A 23,819-nucleotide genomic window follows, 5' to 3' on the forward strand; every position below is an offset into this window, starting at 1 on the left:
ACTCAAGTCAGAAGTAACAAACTTCACGACATCCATGCAGACGGGAACTGGAAGTTCGACCGCTGAATCCTACACTAAGGCACTGTACGAGCACATCCACTTGTGCATGAATCATGCCATTCCAACAGAACCAAGACAGTCACCTCCAAAAAAAGAAATCCAATCTGATGGTCCCCTGCCATACACAAACTATACAACAGAAGGAAGAAACTGTTGCAGAAAAGAGGAAAATCCCAGGATGCAAAAAATTCCCTTACCAGCTTCTGTAAGAAGCTGAGATCCCTCATAAAATCCTCCAAAGCTAGTTACAAAAATAAAATTGCCAAAGATTCCAAGGACAACACAAGGCATTCTATAGTTATGTCAAGAATCTGAATGGCAATGCTCAGATCTGCTCTGAGCTACAACAGAATGGCATTAAATATACTGATCCCAAGGATATTGCCAATATCCTGGCAGATCAATTCAGTGCCAACTTCACCTCCCTCTCACCCCCTAAAGGGCCCATCTCAGTATCAAAAGATTGTCAAATTCTGGTACTCATGGCCACACAAGTAAAATACGCACTCTCCAAAGCTAAGAATACAGCATCCATGGGACCAGACAACATCCCGGGCTGCGTACTACATGAACTACATAATGAACTCTCACCTCATCTAAGTGTCATGTTTAATCATAGCCTCACCTCAGGCTTCATACCCAATGAGTGGCGCACAGCTACAGTTATCTCACTCCACAAGGGGGGATCCCACCTTGGATCCTGGAAACTATCGTCCCATCAGTCTGACGAGCCTGATCTGCAAAGCCACGGAACGCATCATCATGGAACTTGTAAACAAAGACACTGGAAACCTTCAAACACTGGACCCCACCCAGTTTGGTTTTGTAAAGGGACGATCTTGTCTCCTCAACCTGACTGACTTCTTCGAATCAGTCTCCAGAGGCGTGCACGAGGGTAAGATGGTCCACACAGCCTATCTGGACCTCACCAAGGCCTTCGACACCATCCCCCACTCTGGAATCATAGATAAACTTACTAAGCTGGGCATTAATCCCTACGTCACTCGATGGGTTGCCAACTGGCTTACTGACAGAAGCCACACTGTAAAAGTAGCCGACTCAAAATCCAGACAAGTGACAAGCGGAGTACCTCAGGGTTCAGTCCTAGGATCGCTCTTGTTTGGCATCTACTTCTCTGAAGTACAGGCCAGCACTAAGGGACTCTGGCTAACAATGTTCGCAGATGACTGCAAACTGGGAGCTATTACTGAATCCCCAAATGATGTGGATATTCTACAAAAGGTCCTTACAGAAACAGATGCTTGGTGCCAGAGCAATTGGCTCAAGCTCAACGCCAAGAAATGTATAGTTATCTCCTTTGGGAAAAACCATGTACCCATGAATTACCACATAAGTCGGAGTACACTACACACCGAAAGTGCGATAAGGGATTTAGGGACACAGGTGGACAGTGGTCTCATTTTGATAACCAAATAGCCACAACAGTCAGAAAATCCTTCTATGTGGCACACCTCATCACTAAGGGCTTTTCATCCAGAAAAAAGGAGGTCACTGTCCCACTGTACTCATCCCTCATTAGACCCATTATAGAGTACAACGCCCCATTTGGTATGTACCTCACAAGACATCTGCAACAACTTTAAAGGCCCAGAAATACCTCACTAAAAGAATCACAGGCCTAAAGCAGCTGCCCTATGCTGACCGTCTAAAAAAAAACTCCAGCTATACTCTGTCGCATATCGCCTACTCAGAGGTGATCTCTGCTTAACATACAAAGCCATGTCAAACCCAGTGCTATTGGACATGCTAAACTTAAAGAAATCCCAATCCCTCAGAGCTACACGCTCCAGGGATCTAAATCTGGTCATCACAATGAACAAAACATGCTGGAGGGATAGATTCCTGACCCAGAGACTCCCCATACTCTGGAAAAGACTGCCCATACATGTCAAGCTGAGCGCCTCTTTGGCCCTCTTCAAAAGGAGCCCTGACATTTGGATGGGAGATGGGAAATTCACCCCGAGAATCACGTCAGTCGCCCTGCTAGACAGGGGACCAGGGAAGCAAATATTCTGGGATGAAATAGCCAGGGAATTGATATGGCTAGGGTTGTATAGGCGCTAGGGCCAACAGCCTAATACCAAGCTATGAACCTTCCAGCTTCTCTGGTATAGCTGAAAATCTCATGTTTTCCCTATGTGCTCTGTCCTTTAATTCAATTATTTTTTGATACATAAAATACATACATCTTCCTGAGGAGTCTCACATTCAGCCAGCCATTTCTTCATTTAAACCTTTGATTTTGTACATTTATCACCTCATCTGAATATCTGTTTAAAGCTTCTTCCATTTTTCCTGCTTTTGTTGTTTGTGTTGATATACTCCATCAGTGTTTTGTTTAGTTTGCTCTATGTGCAGTTGTCTTATATCTTTCTGTAGGTTACTGGCAGGTTGCATTGCTTTTTGCTGAACATTCCCCATTGTGTTTCTTCCTCACTTTTTGTAGCTGCTTTTTCCAGATGCCCTGTATTTCCTTTTTCCTGGCATCTAGGCAGTACACTTACTATCCAGTTACTGAAACTTAACCATAAACACAAAAGTCTGGTGTCCTTCTGTGCTGAGTTTCTGTTTTCACACTGGGAGAGCTAGAGTTAATTTGTTACTCAATGTCAACCATCTTGGAAGTGAATAATAACTAAAACTGATGACAAAACAAACAATGAGACCAAAAAATAAAAATCACAAATGGTCTTAAGCTGGTGTAAAAAATATGTAAGAAAGATGGGAGTAAGTTTTTAGCGTAGCACCATTTTACAAGAAAATTTGAAGTGACACCCATGGTTGAAAAGGCAGAGAGCTCCAAGATACAAGAACAGAAACACATATCTGTCCTGGGAGAGGAGGGAAGGGATTATGCTGGGCCATGCCCAAAGAAACTTGATGGAGGTCAAGACTCAGATGAATTTGGGGTCTGGCTGTGAGATGCAGGGGACTAAGTAGGGGGCAGTTACACATTCATTAAAGTTCTCCCATTGCTGCCCAAGGCATATAAGAGTATGTGTGCCAGCTCAGGAGATGAGATTTAAGACAATTAAAAGTCCTCAGTGGCAATAATATAATGGCCTTGTTTGGCCCATTCTGCTCTGCAGTGTGCTGTCAGGTACATTTCACCCACAGGCTTGATATGGAGTACGCCCAGGCTTTGTGTACAGGGGTGTTTCCCAAATGGGAGACTCTCTTGATGTGGGTCACACCAGTAAACCTACCAGACATAAGGGAAATTGCAGTGATAGAATACCAAGTACAAATATAGAGGCCTGATGCCAGCAATGGTTAGAGGAGGAAATAACTGAAAAAATTTCAGCTGCTGCTCACAGATTTTGAAATCAGGGAAGACAGATTAAGAGGAAGATAACAAGTACAGTGTATACAGAGACTATAACAAACTAACTTTCTTGGGTGGCGTAAGCCAGGGAACCTTGTTGGCTAGGCTTACTTAGGCCCTTTGGCCGATAGCCTAGTACCTACCTATGAACAAGATTTCCTCACTCATTAATGTAGCAAAAACATCCCACCTCAGGCACACAAATCAGTTCATTAGGCTTGGATATCTGCAAATCAACCTACCTGTCTCCAAGACCCAGAATATAGCCAACCATTGACATCACAGCTAATGAACGAGTGTAATTTGTTCTCCTGTCAAACCAAACCTAAAAATAAAATAAACATCATTACTTGGGAATGAAGTAGTCACTTCATTCTGTTGAAACAATACACTGACAAGTAAAAAAAAAACATTTTTAAAATCTATATACTTTTTCAGCTAAAAACATGTAAATACTTTTAGAAATTAAAGCAATAAATTATGTTTAAAAGTAAAACAAGAAGCTATTTAGTATCAGAAAACTTACAAGTCAGTGTGTAGCAAGTGAAAACAAGAAAAATAAGATGCCTAGCCATACATACCTTTAAGAGGATACTCATAAATGTTCTTGCTATCCTTTACACTTAACATTGCTTATCTCCAAAATCAAGCAGGGACATATATGATAATCCTGGTGTAAACTTGTGTCTATCCACAAAGTCACCAAGATGAGTCTTTAAAGGTAGACAAAGTAGCACTTTGTTTGACTTGCAGTGGCAACTTACTCCATAGGTTGAGAATACTTTGAGTTAGGAACCCATCCCTACAGATAGTCATGTTTGTTTGTGTACATTTAAGTCCCCAGTATGGGTGTTTGTGGAGCCACTGGTTTTGAGAAGATGTTTTATGAAGAAAGAGAAGATTAGGTAAGACTGGGCTTTTCATGGCTTGAAATATGACTCACAGATCACCATGAAGCAGTCGGTAGGCTACAAAGTACAATGAGAGTTGTGCTATTATATATCAGGGTAGTTGATGGACTTGTACAGTACAGTTTTGTACCTACCATAAATGTAGATGTTCGAAGATCCACATTGCTGCAGTCCTTACATATGGGTAGTCCACTGTCCTCGGTCGGCCCGAATACCAAAGTATAAGGCTGACGTCGGTCAAGGCGCTTAAAACTGACATCAGGACGTCAGGGTACAAAAGCGCATGACCGACGTCATTTCCTCAGTCTTTTCTTGCCCCAGATGTCAGAAGGCCCTAACAAGAAAGACCAAAGCCAAAAACCAGCAAAAACTAACCAACCACCCGTGCACTAACCATATTTACAATATGTACAACACAAACTACACCACCACCTTCAACAACAGAGGGGAAGGAGGGAGGGTAAATCGGACTGCAGCAATGTGGATCTTGAACATCTACATTTATGGTAGGTACAAAACTGTACTATGTTCTTCATCTCACATTGCTGCAGTCCTTACATATGGGTAGAATCCCAAAGCAGAGGTAAGGGAGGATGGCAAAACTATAAAGCATTAGGCGCTGCCAAAATGCCCTGTAAAATAGCAGTGGCAAATCCAGCCCTAGATTTAGAGTAAAGTGGAAGGTGGTAATGCTTAGAGAAAGTATGCACTGAACTCCAAGTAGCTGCTTCCAAAATATCTTTAGTAGCCACCCCTTAAAAAGCTGTAGAAGTGGCAGTAGCCCTAGTGGAATGAGGCCTAATCCCAGCTGGAACCTCCTTACCATGATGGGAATAACAGAAAGCAATACAAAACCCAATCCACTTAGAAATAGTTTGTTTTGAAACAGGTTTGCCCTGAGAACCCAAAGCAAAAGAAACAAACAACTGCTGAGACTGCCTGAACCCTTTAGTTCTGCTCAAATAATATCGCAACTGTCTGTGCATATCCAAAGTGTGCAAAATCCTTTCCCCTTTATTTTGGGGGTTTGCATAAAAAGTAGGCAAATGAATAGTTTGGTTTAAAGCCACACTAGAAACCACTTTAGGCATAAAAGAAGGGTTAGTACGCAAAGACACCCTGTCCTTGTGGAAAATTAAGAAAGGCTCAACTGCCATAAGGGACTGTAATTCAGAAACCCTTCTCGCAGAGGTAATGGCCAACAAAAAAGCAGTCTTCCAAGATAAATATTTCAACTCTGCTGATGCTGCAGGCTCAAAAGGTTGTAGAGTGAGTTTCTCCAACACAAAATTGAGATCCCAAGCAGGAGTAGGAGCTCTACGTGGGGGTCTTATATTATTTGCCCCCCTAAGGAATTGCTTAAACAAAGGCTGAGAAAATAATGGTGGGTCACAGTCATAGTGAGCAGAAATTGCTGCAGCATGAACCTTTATAGAGGAGAAGGACAAACCTTTGTCCAATAACTCAGTAAGGTATTGAAGTGCAACACTTAAATTAGGTTTAGAAACATCAAAGTCCTTTGCTGTACTCCAAAATAAAAATCTCCTCCATTTATCTGCGTAAACTTTCCTTGTACTAGGCCTTCTGGCCTCCAAAATAACATTCAAAACTTGTTGTGGAAGCTGAGACCCTCCAGGGTTTAAAACAGAATATGCCAGGCTGTCAGATGTAGAGAATGAAGTTTGACATTGAGTAAATGACTGTTCTCCTGAGACAGCAGGTGAGGAATCGAAGGCAAAGGCCATGGAGGCTCCCGTACCAGACTTCTCAGTAATGGGTACCAGTGCTGTCGAGGCCAATCTGGAGCTATTAAAATCATGTTTGGCTTGTCCTGTCTGACCTTCAGGAGTACCTTTGGGAGGAGAGGCAGAGGTGGAAAGGCATACACGTGAAGATTGCTCCAATTGAATGAGAGAGCATCCACTTTCCAAGCTGTGGGATGAAACCTTTTGTGCAAAACTTTGGCAGCTGGTAATTTAGTGGAGAAGCGAACAGATCTATGTCTGGAGTTCCCCATAACACTGTCAATCTCTGAAATACATGAGGATCCAATTTCCACTCGTGGGGATCCATAATATGTCTGCTCAACACATCTGCTAAGGAGTTCTGTGCTCCTGGCAGAAACCTTGCCTGAAGATTTAGCTGTAAACTGAGAGCAGTCTCCCACAAAATCATTGCTTGTCTGCACAGAGGATAAGAATCGTTCCCCTTGCTTGTTGATGTACCACATGACAGTTGTGTTGTCTGTTTGAATCAACACCTGCCCTGGAAGAAGTAAATCCTTGAAAGCTATCAATGCAAATTGGACTGCTAACATCTCCTTCAAGTTGATATGTAGATGTTGAAGTCTGGCAGGCCACGTGTCTTGTACCCATTTTCCGTTTAGATGAGCTCCCCAAGCTTTGTCTGAGGCATCTGTCGTTAAAATCTGACTCGCCTCTGGCCGGGTCACAGAGAGTCCCTTGTTTAGGTGACATTCCTGAGCCCACCACAAAAACTCCTTTTGAATGCAAGGTATTATCTGAATGACAGTGTCCAAATCTTGGCAGTGCTGTGTCCATACATTTTGAGATACCATTGTAGCTTCCTCATATGCAGTTTGGCATTGGGAAGTACCAGAATACAAGATGCCATGAACCCCAAGGCTTGAAGGACTGTCCTTGCAGTCAGCCTGGACTGACGAGACAATTGGTGGAAGTAAAGAGAAAGATTCTTTTGTTTGTCCGGGGTCAAAAGGCCATCTGGGATGCTGTATTCAGTCTCACACCCAGAAAGCACATGTCCTGAGAGGGTACTAGACTGGACTTTATTTCGTTCACAGAATACCCCAGGCATCTTAACACTGCCATCACATACTGTAGATGATGAAGAAGTTCGTCCTTTTCTTGGGCCAGAATCAGGCAATCGTCCAAATAAGGATAGATTTGTATTCCTCTTAGCCTGAAGAAAGCTACCACTGGAGCCAGAACCTTCGTGAATACTCTGGGCACAGTAGATAAGCCAAAGGGCAATGCAGAGAACTGATAATGTGAAGTCCCAGCCCGAAAACGCAGATACTTCCTGCAACTGGGCCAGATAGGAACATGAAGGTAAGCCTCCTTGAGATCCAGAGTCACCATCCAATGATCTTTGCCCAGCAGAGGTAAAAGCTGTTGTAACGTCAACATTTTGAACTTGGGAATGTCCAGATATGTGTTGAGGATAGATAAATCCAAAATTGGTCGCCACGTGTTTCCTTTCTTTGGTACTAGAAACAGGCGAGAATAAAATCCTAGGCCCACTTCTGGCAGAGGGACCGGTTGTATGGCCCCTATTTGAAGTAGCAGAGAAATTTGTTTGTGAGCCTCTAGTCTTTGCTGAGGAGGAACGTCCGGCATGCCTTTGAAAGGAGGCAAGGTATGGAAATAAAACTTGTAACCCTGGTGTATGATATCCAATACCCATTTGTCCTGGGTAATCAACATCCAATTTTCCTTGAAGACTGCTAACCTTCCTCCCAAAGGTGCTGCCAGGCAAGAAGGATCTGGCAGCTGAAAAGGTAGGTCATTGGGCCTGCTTACGAAAGGACTGGCCCCTGCCCACACCCGAAGATTGTGCAGGTGAACTCCCTGTTCTAGGCCTGAAAGAACTCTGAGCTCTCCCCCTACCACGTCTAGATCCACCCCTAGACTGAGAATCATAAGAAGGATACATCCACCCCTTAGCAGGCCAATTCCTACTAAACTTCGGAGGCTGAACTTGCAAAAAATCTTTAACAGCCTGCATAGACTTAGCCTTGTCTTCCATTTTCTTCAAGACTGACTCCACAGGTGAACCAAACAACACATCAGACTGCAAAGGAGCATCCAAAATCCTTGTCTTAACATGGTCAGATAAATTCCGATCCTTCAGCCAGGCGTGCCTGCGAAGAACTGAGCCAGTGGCAGCCACCCTAGACGAGGTCTGCACAGCATCAAAACCACACTGTAATGAATGCTTACCCACCTGTTCAGAGACATGCACCAAATCTTGTAATTCTTTACACTCAATGCCTTCCGCCAGAGCATCCACCTTAGACTTCAATTGAGAAAGAAGAAAGTTTTGATATTTCAACATATGAAACTGGCAATTCAAGGCCCTCATAGCTAAGGTAGAAGATGTATAGACCTTTTTCCCCCATCTATCCAAAGCTCTGGCTTCTTTATCTAGAGGAACTGGATTTTTTACAACAGAGGCCCTGACACCCTTAGGTCCCTGACTAATAGTTTCTGGGTCCGCCCTAGGACTCTTATAAAGATATTTATGAGCCTCAGGCACCCTGTAATACCTATCCGGTTTAACAGGAGCAGGAGGCAAAGAATCAGGATTAAGAGAAGCCTCTGCAAACACATCTTCCACAACATCCAGAACAGGAGGTATAGCCAAGGGCCTATGCTGGGGTAACAGCAAAAATTCCCTAAGCCTTTTCCGAGAATCAGAGAAGTCCTGACCTTCCCACTTAAAATGTTCCCTCATAGAATGAAGTGTCTCTGAAAAAGAAAAATCCTCTGGAGGAGAAGCAGAAGGAGTGGAATCATCTGCATCAGAATCAGAATAAGGAGAGTACTCCTGCAGGTCTTCAGCTGAAGACTCTGAAACATCCGAAGCCTGCTCAAAACTTCCCCACTCTGGCTCCACCCTGGGCCTCTTATCAGGAGGGGGCAAAGAACCTCTAATCAGAGTAATCAAATCTTCTGCCATTTTAAGCATGTGCTTCTTAGGCACAGACCCTGCTGAACTAGGAGTGACACCAACAGAAGCTAAAACTGGCCTGCCTCTGGGAGAAGCCTTGGAAACAGAAGGAGAAGGCCTAACCACCCTAGGAAGGGAGGGGAGTACAGTAACTTGAAAAGCCCCTTCAGCCTGACCTGTCTCCTGAGAGACCACCTCCTGCAAAATCAAAGTCTCCCCCTGAGACTCCAGAGAGGTGTCCGCCGGAACCACTGGTTCCACTGAAGCCTCTAAAGAACCGGCGTCCGGAACGGACGACTCATCTTGCCTGGATCTAACTGCTTTGTCTTTGCGCTTCTTCGCAGAAGCGGGCGCCGGAGAATCCGACGGCATATTCTAATTGCACCGCTTCCCAAAGACCAGCCTAGCACAATCTAACCTCTGCTTAATAGTGCGTTTGTTGAACCTAGCACAAAAGCGACACGCAACAACGTCGTGCTCAGGCCCCAGACAAGGAATACACAAAGAATGATAATCTCTATGCGGTATCTGCTTCCCACAAGAAATACAGTTATTCACTTTTTCTGACATCCGGTAAAACACTGAGGCAAGAAAAAACCAAAATATTCCCCAACGGGGTACTTAGCCAACTTGGATTCGGTCTGAAACTCCGAATTCGAAAAATTTCAGAACGCCGAACGGCACTTGCAACGCTGCTTCTGCATCGGACCATGCGGCAAAAAAGACTGAGGAAATGACGTCGGTCATGCGCTTTTGTACCCTGACGTCCTGATGTCAGTTTTAAGCGCCTTGACCGACGTCAGCCTTATACTTTGGTATTCGGGCCGACCGAGGACAGCGGACTACCCATATGTAAGGACTGCAGCAATGTGAGATGAAGAACATCTTTAATTTTCTTATATAAAAAATACTGGAACCTTTCCGGTTGAGCAATACACTTGAATTTGCACATATCAAAGGGAGCAGTGTATTAAATGATGGGTCGATAAGAGAAGACTACAGTGGTAAGATAAGTGGTAAGATAGAGCGTATCGAAAACCCCTTGGAAATTAACTGGGTCATTTAGAAGTATTTCCTGACTATGGTGAAAACAAGATGATCAAATAGACTTGTCACTTGTCCACGTTAAGTATCAGGTCTGTTAAAACCATATCAATAATGGCTATCTGAAGAAGAGTATCAATCATAATATAGGAGGTGGGAGCAGACTTTCTGCTGAATGCTACTATGCTATACTTTTTTGCTTTTAGTTTAGGACCATTTTCAGTACACCAGGTACATGTATACTCCAGCTCCTGATGGAGCGGTTTAGTATCAGTGGATAACTGGATAACACTGTTCAGTTTGCAGTCATCAACAAAGTTGGTTAAACATATTTCTGAGATACTGGTTTTGATATCTGCAAATTGAATGCCGAACAGAAGAGTGCCCACCACTGATCCCTGTGGTACCCCACTAGTTATAATTTTACATTCTTTTAGCCAAATAATTTTTAAACCTGTAAAGTTTGCTCACTGAAAACTGAGTGATATGGTTCTGAGATGTTTTCAAGGGTCACAAATTTAAACTCATAAAAAATATAAATGATTGACTGCTACTCACAGTTCTAAAGTTAGTGTAGACAGGCTCATGTGTGGAAGAGTAATACAGCTAAGCACTGAATCATTAAAGTTAAAAAACAAATGACAGAAATGTGAACAAGCAACTAAAGGCAGGGAGGTAAAGCAGCAGAAATAAAAGGCACTGTAACACGAGATGTTTGAAGAGAACTACAAACAAAGTCCATTATCAGCAGCACCACTTTCAGGTGAAGCACTCCTGTAAGACGTTGCACTGCTGAAATTTGCTACCTGTTGATATTAGAAACCTGAATAATACATTACTAAAATTTCAAGCAACCCTCTGGGGCATTTGTAAGCCTAGCCATAGTGATGTGGCTTTTGCCACCCCATGAAATGGTACAAAAATGTACAGAATAAATCTAGAATACTGTGCCTCTGTCTAGTAGTTACACAATGAAGGTCCCCTTATATAATAGAATTAGTTTACTATTCTGAATAATTTGCTATGCTATAGTGGTGTACTAAATGTGAATAATGTATGTTTTTCGTTTCTTTCTCTATTATTAATTAACTTTTTCCATGTGTCTGACTTTGTACTTCAAAGCATCACTAAACTAAATTGTACTTGCTACTAAATTAGAAAATATGAATCAAAACTCTGACAAACATTAATAATCTTCCATTTAAATTGTATGCAATGGAATCCAATAATAAAAAGGTATTACTGCTAAAAATGTAACATTGTTTATTACAATCTAATGACAGGATAATGACTTGTTATACCACTAAGAGCTGATAACTCTCTCTTGAATTGGACATCTGCTGGAATACTTGTGTGTACCAAGTTCCATGACGTTCCATCTGTGTTGTCGATCTTCACATGTCCTTGACAGTGGGCTTGGTTCCAAACCGACTCGGCCATTATTCCAGCTCACACGTACCAAAAACTCTCGACTTCAGCTCTACCCATAATGCTCCTCACCAAATTACCTCAGATCGAGTTTGTGTACAACAGTGACAGACAAGTACCACAATAAAAGAATAAGGAATGAAAGATCTTATCTGAATCCAGAGAACATGAGCTACGTCACTGAGGAAATCCAATTCACCATAAGAAACTAAAAGTTTGGGGGAAGGAGGGCAGGTATGTGAAGGATGACAACATGGATGGAACGTTATGGTAAGACATAACTTCTTTATCTGATGTTGTCAATCTTCACATAGTCCTTGACAGTGTGACAGAATCCCCAGCAACCTGAATCTTGGGAGGTCTCACGGAAGAATATTCCTGAGGACCATCGAGCCGAAGGATGCCCTTCTCCTAGAGACCAGATCCAGTTTGTAATGAGTAACAAAGGTATGTAGAGGAGCCCAAGTAGCTGCTGCACAAATATTGTCTAAGGGGACCTTAAAATGAAACACTGCAGATGCAGCTACTGCTCTGGTGGAGTGTGCCCTAAGTTAGGCCTTTTTAGTGGTAAATCGCTTTTGTTATTGACAAAAGTAATACAATCCTTAATCCACTTAGCTAGGGTAACCTTAGACACTGGTTTCCCTTTTGCCACTGACAAAAAGGAAACAAACAACTGATCTGACTTTCTGAACTCTTTTGTCCTGTGTAAACAGTAGCGGAGTTGTCTATGTACATCTAATAACTGGAGATAATTGTGAAGGCTGCCAGCCTAGCCAGATAGAATTTTGCAGATAATTCTGTCATTTGTAAATATGAATGTAAACTACAGGCTTGTTGTCTTAAATGCAAAGAAATAGTGTTACATGTGGAACTGGGAAAAAGTATATCCTAGTGGTAGTGGATTATGCTACACAATACCCTGAGGCAGTGGCTTTGTCCTCCATTGAGGCGGAGAAGGTGGCAAATGCTTTGTTAGAGGTTTTCAGCAGGGTAGGTTTCCCAAAAGAAATACTGACTGACAGAGGTGCCAATTTCATGTCGAACCTGCTGGCTTGTCTGTGGAAGTCCTCTGGGGTGAAGCACATGAAGACCACCCCCTACCATCCCCAGACTAATGGTCTTGTTGAGAGGTTAAACTCTACAATCAAGTCCAAGCTACGGGCATTTGGAGATCAGTTTAAGAGGGAGTGGGACAAATATTTGCCCCATCTGTTGTTTGCTTACAGAGACATTTCCCGGGAATCCACAGGTTTTTCACTCTTTGAGTTGCTGTATGGGCATAGAGTGAGGGGACCTCTAGATTTAATTGGAGATGAGTGGGAAGGTGAATGCAAGTCTCACAAGGAGTCTTTTGTGGCATACGTCCTAAACCTCAGGACAAAGCTCAGGGAACGCATGGGCTTGGCCCAGGAGAACCTGGCAGAAGCCCAACAACAGAAAAAGGTGTGATTTGACAGGAATGAGAACTATTACCTGCTGCCCCATAGCATACTCTCTATCTCGAGCATTCCTGTCATACCACACCTTTTTCTGTTGTTGGGCTTCTACCAGGTTCTCCTGGGCCAAGCCCATGAGTTCCCTGAGCCTTGTCCTGAGGTTTAGGACGTATGCCACAACAGACTTCTTCTGAAACTCGCACTCACCTTCCCACTCATCTCAAATTAAATCTAGAGGTCCCCTCACACTCTATGCCTATACAGCAACTCAAAGAGTGAAAAACCTGTGGATTCCTGGGGAACGTCTCTGTAAGTAAACAGATAGGGCAAATAGTTGTCCCACTCCCTCTAAAACTGACCTGCAAATGCCTGTAGCTTGGAGCTTGGACTTGCTTTGTAGAGTTAAACCTCTCAACACGACCATTAGTCTGGGGATAGTAGGGGGTGGTCTTCAGGTGCTTCACCCCACAGGACTTCCACAAACAAGCCAGCAGGTCCGACATGAAAATGGCTCCTCTGTCAGTCAGTATTTCTTTTGGGAAACCAACCCTGCTGAAAATCTCTAACAAAGCATTTTCCCCCTTCTCCGCCTCAATGAAGGACAAAGCCACTGCCTCAGGGTATCATGTAGCATAATCCAGTACCACTAGTATATACTTTTTCCCTGTGGAACTTGGGGTACTCACAGGACCCACAATATCCATACCTACCCTTCTGAAATGGTTCCTCAGTGATAGGCAAAGGCATCAAAGGAGCACTCACCTTGTCTCCTGCCTTGCCTACCTTTTAGGACTGCTCACAGGTCCTGCAGTACCTGTTACATCTCTGGAAATTCCAGGCCAATAGAAGCTCTGCATAATATGCCTCTTTGTATGTTTTATGCCCATATGACCTGCAAAGGGAATATCATGGGCTATGGCTAGAAGCGCCAGACAGTAGGCTCTGGGCACTGCCAACTGTGTACTCTCTCACCTTCTAGCCCTCCCTTAGGGGTCCACTCTCTGTATAATAACCCTTTGTCCCAGTATACAGATTCCCCCTTTCCTTGAGAATCAGGTGCTTCCCTAGCTACCTGTCTCAGGCCTTGCAATGTAGGGTCTGAGAGCTGAGCCTGTCTCAACTCTCTCCTTGTAACCCTTTGCAGCTCCCCTTCCACAGGAAGTCTGGCATCCTCTGACAGTGGTGCCTCACTGTCAGCCTGGGTACTACTACTCACCTCTACGTTTGCAATCACTCTGTCCAAGGGACCCTCAGTACCCCCAAGCAGCTGTGTCTCACATTCAGTCTCACTGCTACAGGGTAGCTTCCTCCCTGAAGTAACCACCTCACCAGTCCTGGCTGCAAGTATGCAATCTGTCTGGGTCTCCCCCAGGCTACCAGACCCACATGCTTGTCCCCAAGCCTGACTGCGTGTAACTACACAAGCACAGGGTACTGCACTATCAAAATCATTCTCTATCAGGACATCTGCAGGTATATCCTCAAGCACACCTACTTGCTGGCTTCCTTTTCCACCCTTCCAGTCAAGGTAAACCCTAGCCAAAGGTATTTGGAATGGGATACCTCCTAAAGCCCTGACTGGAGTAGACTGCCCGGGCAAGTAGTGCTCCTCTGTAACCATTGCAGGCTTTACAATGGTTATATCAGAGGCTGTCTCTCTACTGGCAATGGCCTCTTTGCCATTCACTACAATAGGATATAACCTCTGGTGGTAGTTTGGTACCCTTGTTGTCCCAAGACAACCTACTATTGGCATTTTGTCTTTCCCACTTACTGGCTCCCTCACCTTTTGTTCCCCACCTTGCCTCTGTGGACATCTGTATGCCACATGGCCCCACTGGTTGCATTCAAAACATTTAACCCTAGGTCTTGGACGTGTACCTGGACTAGTGGCTTCCCCTGCTACTGGCAGGTTCTGTTGGGGCAGCCTGTGCTGCCCACCATGGGTTCCTTTAGACCCATGAGCAGCACTGGAGGTCCCCTTCCTGTGCAGGGTTGCCCTGCTTGCCAGGTATAGGTCTCTCTTCTTCCACAAATCATCTGAAGTAGCACATTGTCTATCAGCTAACCAGATCCTCATGTCCTCAGGCAAAGTGCTAAGGGCTTGTTCCCTCACCAAAAGGTCTGCCAGCCCTTCAAAAGTAGTGACCTGACATCCACTCACCCACCTATGGAAATAAGTGCTCAGTTCAGCAACATACTGACACGCACTTTCATCTGCATTGAGTCTATGCTCACGAAACGTTTTCCTACACGTTTCAGGTGTTACCTTAAAAAAACTCTAATAGACAATTTTTTACAGCAGTATAATCAAAACATGCAACGTCAGACATTTTAGACAATATAGTTACAGCTTTACCATGGAGTAAGGGTTCATAGGTAAGTACTAGGCTAACTGCCCTTGCGAACCATTGTAAGCCTAGCCAATTATCCCTTGTGAGACTCAAACCCTGGACCTTGTGCTTGTAAGTCAAACATCTTAACCATTAGGCCACCCTCCCAACCAAGGGTGTCAGGAACCATACCCAGAGTCTTTGGTCAACTCTATACTGTTTGCATACCCTCTCAAACATATGAATGAAACTATCAAAATTATCCCCCTCTTTAAACTGCAGAAGAAATTTACTGACCTGTTGTGCTTCTGGGGTCCAGTTACTCCCTTCCCCATTACCTCCATGACACTGGCAAAGAGTCAGCATTTCTCTCTCATGCTTCCTCTCCCTCTCCTCTTCCTTGGCTTCTATCTCCAAATGCCTGGCCTCCAACTCAAGTCTCTTTAGCTCCAGATGGATTTTTAAGTCCTCTGCAGAAAGGTTGAGCTGTCCATTCTCTGTGGGTATTACATCTCCACTGCCAGTCCAATTGTCCTCCTGGTTGCTGTTTTCTGATGCAGCTGTAACCAACGCTGCAATCAGGTCTGCCTTAGTCAGGTTTCCATGCACCAGTCCCCTAGCTTGGCAGATCTCCACCAGCTGGCTCCTTGTAAGCTTTCCATACTCCTCTGCTGATATGTTGCCTGCTCACCCTGACTAACTAAGCTAACATAATAAATAAAACAATTGTGATCTGAACTCTGAGTATTCACTGCGTGGCTGATATAGAGTACAAAACACCTTCAAAGCTCACTGTACACTAGCTACAGGAATTCACTTTACTCACACCACTACAAGCCAATTAGTATTTGCCAACCAATTAATATGTGGTGTGGATATCCCACCACTGCCAAACAATTAATATGTAATGTGGATATCCCACCGCTGCCGAACAATTAATATGTGACGCCCGTGCCCTGACCCAGCAATCAAGGAGCCTCAGTCCTCACCACTAACACCAGAGATGGCATCTCATATATGAGAAAAGGATAACAAATACACACAGTAAAGTGCAATTCCCTTTAGAGCACACAAAGATCAGTCAGTCAGTCTGGGGCTGGTCGCTCCCTTGCTCTCCAGGTCCCCAATAAGACTCCCCACTGGCACAGCTATAGGGTCCAGATCTCAGCCTAGCTGGGCAAGCTAAAACCTCCAGCAGCCTCTCTGTCCAACCAGTGCTTCGTGTCCCTGCCCAAGTAGGTGACACACACACACTTTGAGATAAGAGTTTATACAACCACACAGACACTCCTGGGAAAGGCTGGCACAGGTTCTCCAGCTGTGCCCCTATTACCCAGGTTATACGGTAGTACTGCCTGCCACCATCCAGCTAATATTTATCAGCTACTCAAAGGCACTTAAAAGGGTGTCCAATTATTACTGTGCAATATTATTATCCAATTGGTAGTATAAACAGTCAAGGCTTATTAGAGTGACTTGGTACAGTAATCACTATAAATATGCAATGTACTCTAGAGCTTAAATGATCTTTACCTAAAAAGCCACAGTTGAAAGGTTTCTCTTTTTAAATTGAAATTGCAGTTCTAATTCACATTACATCATTCTTCACACTTTCTTGGGTCTCCCAGGCTAACAGAAACTGCAATTACATTCTTAACATTTCCTTTTGTTATCTTGCAGCTGGTCAGGAAACAGAGCAATAAAAATACATTTGCATGTTTAAATCTAGCAATTTAACTCTTGGTTAAAACAATAGCAAGAATTTCTTCTAGACTCTTCGGCACCACTGTCTACATGAAAGGGTCATCACATGTTTTACTTAGGTCAGTAGAGTGCTCTGTTGTCACATTTTTTCCCAGTTCCACATGTCACACTATTTCTTTACATTTAAGACAACAAGCCTGTAGTTTACATTCATATTTACATATGACAGAATTATCTGCAAAATTCTATCTGGCTAGGCTGGTAGCTTTCACAATAATATTCACCTTTGTAGTATAATTGGGGAAGAAAACTGGAAGTTGAATAGTCTGGTTAAGGAAGGATTCAGAAACTACCTCAGGCAGAAATGAAGGGTTAGTTCCTCAAGGAGACCCTGTCTTTACGAAAAATTATATAAGGAGGTTTACAGGATAGAGCTTGAATCTCTGAAATTCTTCTGGCTGAGGTGATGGCCACCAAAAAACAATGTTTTCCAAGAGAGGAATTTTAGATTGCATGTGTCTGAAGGTTCAAAAGGAGGATAAACTAGGGATTGAAGAATTAAATTTAGGTCCAAAGGTGCCAATGGTTCCCTATATGGGGGTCTGAGTATCATGGATCCCTTCAAAAAAGCTTTGCAAGGTTAATGGAACATCAAAGTTGAACCATTCAGACCCAAGTGAAAATTGAAGATCATACTAATGGGTATAGTATTCTTCAACCTAAGGGGTGGTGAAAGCCACACAACTCTGGCTAGGCTTATAAATGCCCTAGGGCAGATAGCCTAGTATGAACCTATGAACCTATAGCTAGTTGCACTTGAATGGTAGACGTTGTGGTTCCTACTTTAAAAAGTGATGTTAAGAAGTCTTGAACCTTATTGGTTGAAGCTAAATAAGGATCTGTATTAGATTTAGACATCCACAGAGAAAATTTGTGCCACTTGCTGCAGTACAATTTTCTTTTGGAGGGTTTGTGACTAGCCAAAACAATTCATTGAACTGAACTAAGCGAGGAATGCCTGGCAATCATGGGAATTGGAGAAGCCATGCGGTAAGCATGAGGTTCTGTAAATCCAGGAGAACCAATCCATCTTGAGTGGAACAACAGGTCCGGAGTTGGATCCAGGCTTAAAGGTTTCCAAAGTAGATGAGGCCAAAGAAAGCAAAACCATATTTCTTGAGGGTAGAACAGGGCAATGAGGATTATCTTGTTCTTCAACTTGATGGTTTTCTTTAGAAATTGGGATACAACAGGGATCAGGGAGGAATGCATAGAGTAGACCGGGTAGTCAATCGTGGAGAAGAGCATTTCTCAGTGATTCTCCCGGTGGGAGAATCAGGGTAAAGTAGCCGCTGTACTTGTTGTTCAGAGGGGAGGCGAATACGTCGCAGCAAGGCTGGCCCCATTGGTGTAATATCTTTTCCACCACTGATGAAATGAGAGACCATTCATGCGCCATTAGAAAACATCTGCTCAATCAAGTTGGAGCTCCCTGGAATGTGCGTTGCAATAAAAAAGCGGTCGGATGAAATCGCCCACTGCCAAACTCTGAGAGCTTCCCAACAGAGGGGATAGGACCTGGTTCCCCCTTGTTTGTTGATGTACCAGACTACTGCCATGTTGTCTGTTTGGATTGCAATCATCCCTGAGTGGAGGGCTAGGTGGAATGCATGCAACACTATCAGCACTGCCCTAATCTCTAGAACCCTGATATGCGAATTGGCCTCCAGAGGGGACCAAGTGCCTTGTTCTGTTCTTCCCAGATAATGCCCCCCTACCCTTTTATTCTTTGTAGTCTTTCTATGGGTAGGGATGCGATGCTCATGACTGTGTTTATCCTTGCTCCAATGAACTCTGTTGACATGGCTCCAACTTGGACTTTTCGTAGTTTACAGTAATGCCTAGATCGGAACACAGTTGGAGAGTGTAATATAGAGCCTCCTCGAGAAAATGCCTGGTGGGAGCAGTAAGAAGCCAGTCATCTAGACATGGAAACACCCGGAATCCTTGCAGTGTGAGATGAGCTGCAACTACTGCCATGCATTTGGTGAACACCCTGGAGGCTCTGGTGAGATCAAATGGCAGTGCCCTGAATTGACAGTGACTGGCTCCCAGCTGGAAGTGCAGACATCTTCTGGACCATTTGCCCACTTTTATGTGGTAATACACATCCTGAAGATCTTCAGAGCACATCCAATCGTCTTTTCCCAAAGGATAGACAGAACCATGACCATCCGAAATTTGATTTGCCAAACTGATTTGTTCAGCCTGCTGAGATCCAAGATTGGTCTCCAGTCCCCTGTCTTCTTTGGCACTAAAATGAACCTTGAGTAAATTCCGGATCCAATTTGGTCTGGTGGAACTGTTTGGATAACTCTTTTGTTGAGCAGTTTTTGAATTTCTAAAACTGCTGAATCTCTGTGACTGGGTGGAATGTCTGGGATTTTGGTCATAGCCTGTGGGTGAACTAGAAAGGGAACATTGTAACAATGTTTATAATACTCTGCACCCAAAGGTCCTTCATTACCCTTAGCTAAGCATGTTGGTGTACAGATAATCGACCCCTGACTGCCTCCAGAGGATGGCAATTGGGCCTCCTTTCAGGGACACTGATAGGATTTTCCACAGAAAAAATCACTGGAACCCGGATTCTGTGGGCCAGCTCTGCCTCTTCCTCGGCATCTTCCAGTATTTCTTCCCCCTCTGCACTAGGAGAAGTCAATGCCATGTGGGTCTTGGAAAGGCTCTTTGGACTTTTTAAACCATAGCCTCCCACTGGTTCCTGGAGTAAGGCTGTTGGGGAGTGGAAAATCATACACCTATGGTGGAAAGAGTCATTCCATCTTTCTCACATCTGGCTAGTCTCTCTTTAACTTTGGGACCAAATAGGGATGTTCCATCAAACGGAGCATTGACGAAAGAAGACACAATGGTTCCGTGAACTCACATAAGCACATCCAGGTGCGTCTCCTGATGGCTATGCCTGAACCAGCAGCTCTTGTCTTCCCTTCGGCAGCATGTGGAATTAGCCTCATGGACAAGTTGGATATCGATTCTAGGGTTGTGAGCTGAGAAGCCACTTTGCCTCAAACTCCTTCAGCTACTGTTCCTGACAGGGAATCTAAAAGTTCTTTTATCAGATCCCTCTGAAATTTGGTAAAACGTGCCATGTATTTCAAGAACCTAAGCACAAAGGTCAATGAAGCATATACGTGCTTCCCAAATCTATCCATAGCCCTAGATTCCTTATTGGGGGATGGATAGTATAACTTTCTTCAGCAAGTTCCTTCTTTGTGGCTGCCGCTACCACCATGGCATCTACTGGAATTCCCTTAGCCCAGTGTGGTTGTTCGCTCCTTAGGGGCTGACAATATGCAGTCTGGTCCCTTATGGATCGGGCCGATAGCATCAGGCAACTTCCATGCTCGATGAACGATCAGTTTGATGAGATTGTCAGCGGGTGGAGAAATCGAAGAGGTGGAGGTTTGGGCTTGGAAAGTTCTCAAGATATACTGATTCCTCTGGGGAAGATTGGATGGAAGTCCAGCCACCCCTCTGTTTCAGGATCTCTAACATCAGGTGGAGACTTGGGGGAGCCTTCCCATTCATCAAAATCAGTATCTTCCATGAATGACTCCTCAGGGGAGTTCAAGTGCTTCCTCTTGCACTTCCTCTTTGCAGGAACCTCGTCGGTGGGGCACTGCAGAGAAGTATCCGAAGAGGATATAACCACAGTGGTTAGATCTTGAGCCTGCTGTACCCTCTGTCCCAGGGAAGAGGCTGGAGGAAGCTCCGGTCAAGGGGAAAGGCCAGATGTTGACATGGTAGGAAACGACTGAATGTCTGCAATGGGCAATACCCTCTCCATGGCCTGGAAGGCAGGCCCCCCCTCCCCCGTAGAGGGATGGAAGCCTGGAACTAAAAACGACTCTTTCAGAACTGTGGTCCCAGCCCCCACCGAGGAAGCCCACTCCAAGTTCAAAGCTGGCACCGAGCTTATGAATTCTGAGGCACTGAGAGGCATGGATGGCTCTGAAAAAGCTAAAGATGAAACCATCCCCTGGAACCTACAGTGAAGCTACAGCCCCGGAAAGTCTCTGGGTTCAACACACCTGAGACACACAGAGCAGTGATCCGTGCTGGAGGAGGAGGTCTAACCAGCACCGAAGCAGTCGATACTAGAACTGTGGACACCAGAAGCTCTGAAGTCTTAGTGGGAGTCAAAGAAGGAAGAAGATGATTCAGGGGTGGATGTGGACAGGGTTCCAGTGGTGATGGTGTTAGGAACAGAAGCCAAAGACAATCCTCTTACCAAAAGGAGCTAGTCCAACATCCTCATTATACCAGATTCCATTAGGCTCTTGGTGGATCGTCCAGAGGAAATGCAGGGAGACCTGGGAGGATGTCTCTCCAAGAAGGGGCTTGGAGGGTGATCCAAAATGGGAACTACCAAAGGAGAATACTGGGTCAGTGGCCAGTTGCTAAAGGGCAACTCCTTTGGTTCATGGGCTACGAGTGTTGTAACGGCTGGAACTGATGTTGTGGCCTACGCCAAGGAACTTGGTGCAGAAGTTGGCACCGAGGGTTGAGATACCTGGGACATCGGTTCTGAGGATGCTGCCAGAACCATTGAAGATTTAAATATTTTTGATGAGGGTTCCGAGGAAATGGTCGGAACCAGATGAAGTCTCTTTTTAGACTTCTTCCTCTTACTGGAGGAAGAGGAAGTGGAAGGTGACCTAGCCTCTGTTCTAGATCCTGACAGTGACTCTTCAAACTCAGATTTCAAAAGACCCTTTAGAATAAGTTTGTTCTTACGGTCGACTAGTGCCCTGTGGCTAAAACTATGACATATGGCACAGTCTTCCTGTAAGTGTTCAGCCCCAAGACAACTGACACAATGAGCATGCCCGTTCAAATCAGGCATTTTTCCTGTAGCACTTAAGACACCTCTTAAAACCCAAGGTGCCTTTAGCCGGCTTGTCTGCCATAACAGCAAAATACACACGCACACAAGGACTCCATTAAAGCTAAACAAAGACTGACTAATCTATAATTTTTTTTAACTTAAGGAATTAGAAAGAACTATAAATACAGAGAATTAACAAAGTACCAACAATGGTATGGAAGAAATACCCAAAAGGTAAAGGGAAATGTACCAACAATTGTACGCAAGGCCACCATAAGGTAAGAGGAAAAAAGGGGTCGCATGCACACTAACAGCAAAAAGGAAGGAGCAGGTAGAAGAAAACTAACAAATCTTTAGATAAAGAAGAAAAGAAGTAACCTACAGAAATGAAACTGCTTTGCTCGAAAGCTTATAGGCAATGTGTCTGGCACTTTGAAGCAGCAAATGAGGTAATTATAGGTAGAGATGAGCTCAAGAGTTTTTAGTATACACGAGCTTGAATAACGGCCAAGTCGGTTCCGAGGTTCGGAACCGAACCCACTGTCAAGGACTATGTGAAGATTGACATCATCAGATCAAATGTCCACTGCTCATAATACAAATTCCATTGTTGTTTATATGTAATCCATTGGTCAGATCATGGCTGTAAAGGATCTTTGAAACAACCCACTTGTTTTATTAATGCATTATTAAATAAAATAAACTAATATATGCACATATGGATATAAAAACACACACACACACTCATTTGCACACACAGTCATACACCAAGCCTCTCATCAGCATAAATGTGTCTGTAGTGACTCAAAAAGAATGTTTCACTGACACTGGGCTAGATTTCAGAGACATAGAGTCCACACTACAGAAGACGTTCAGTGCATATGAAACAGAAAATCTGAAGAAATAGGGAAGTATGTTTATTTAATGAAGATCATTTTGCGATGCTGATTACATTTATATCATGTTACAGATAGCATTTTACAATGAAGGTAGTTATAGTCTAGCACAGCACTTTCCCAGACATGAAATGACTCTACATTTACAATAATTATGTCTCAGGATGAAGGGCAAGATGTTTTTTCTTTATATTTAACATCTATATTACGTAATTGAAGCTTTAGTTAGTCGAGTAACTAAAGCTCAATCTCTAAATATCGAAAACATCCACAAAGGGAAACAATGCCATAGTCCCAAAAAAAAAAAAAAAAAAAAAAAAAAAAAAAACATTAAACACAAATTAAATGAGGGGCTGTCCCCCCCCCCCCCCAACTAAATATACCAACTCCGAGATCGCTCCACATTGTAGAAAGGGAAAAATCTGCACAACAGCCACACATTGTTTCCCTGCATGGAAACTGCCGTTCACGGTTTTGCGTTTTCAACATTTAGTGATCGAGCTTTAGTTACTCGACTAACTAAAGCTTCGATCACGTAATATAGACCCTATATTTACACTCTGGCAATATCCAACTGCTGATACTCTCAGTACAAGTAGAGTAAGGGCAGTCATATTGAAGGGACAAATAAGCAAGCAAGAAACAGTGCACATGAATGCATTCCAGCAAAGAACCTTTTTGAACACCTTTATTAAATTAGCACTAAAGACACAGGCAAACATACAATAATATAACAGAAAAATAAACCAAATTACCGTTTCCAGTTACCTACATTACATATCACATATATTCTTTTTTATAACTATTCACAGTCCAACATTACATAAATTGCTCAATTCCTGCCTTCCTGTAAATGTCACTCATCCTCCTACTCCTGAATATTATTCTGCACGTATTGCTCCTACAGTTTCCATTTATTTCTACTTAATTTGCTCCTTTCCTTTTTCTAAAGATCCTATTTCCAGTTATTTTATCTGTTACAACATTCAATAATTCAGATACAGTTAGTTTAGACTTTGATTCCCATTTTATTGTAACT

At 43.6% G+C, this 23,819-nt stretch overlaps 1 protein-coding gene across 2 annotated transcripts in view; it reads right to left on the reverse strand.

Moving 5' to 3' along the window:
* The window catches only part of MTOR (mechanistic target of rapamycin kinase), a 4,577,509-nt gene that overhangs the window by 541,381 nt on the left and 4,012,309 nt on the right, over positions 1-23,819 (reverse strand). For both annotated transcript variants that reach the window (XM_044063218.1, XM_044063219.1), the window contains exon 50: positions 3,649-3,731. In XM_044063218.1, coding sequence (XP_043919153.1) covers positions 3,649-3,731 — 83 coding nt within the window. The remainder of the gene's footprint in view (positions 1-3,648; positions 3,732-23,819) is intronic.

Source organism: Protopterus annectens, chromosome 2.part1, assembly GCF_019279795.1.
Source record: "Protopterus annectens isolate FY-2018-M chromosome 2.part1, PAN1.0, whole genome shotgun sequence".
NCBI lineage: Eukaryota > Metazoa > Chordata > Ceratodontiformes > Protopteridae > Protopterus > Protopterus annectens.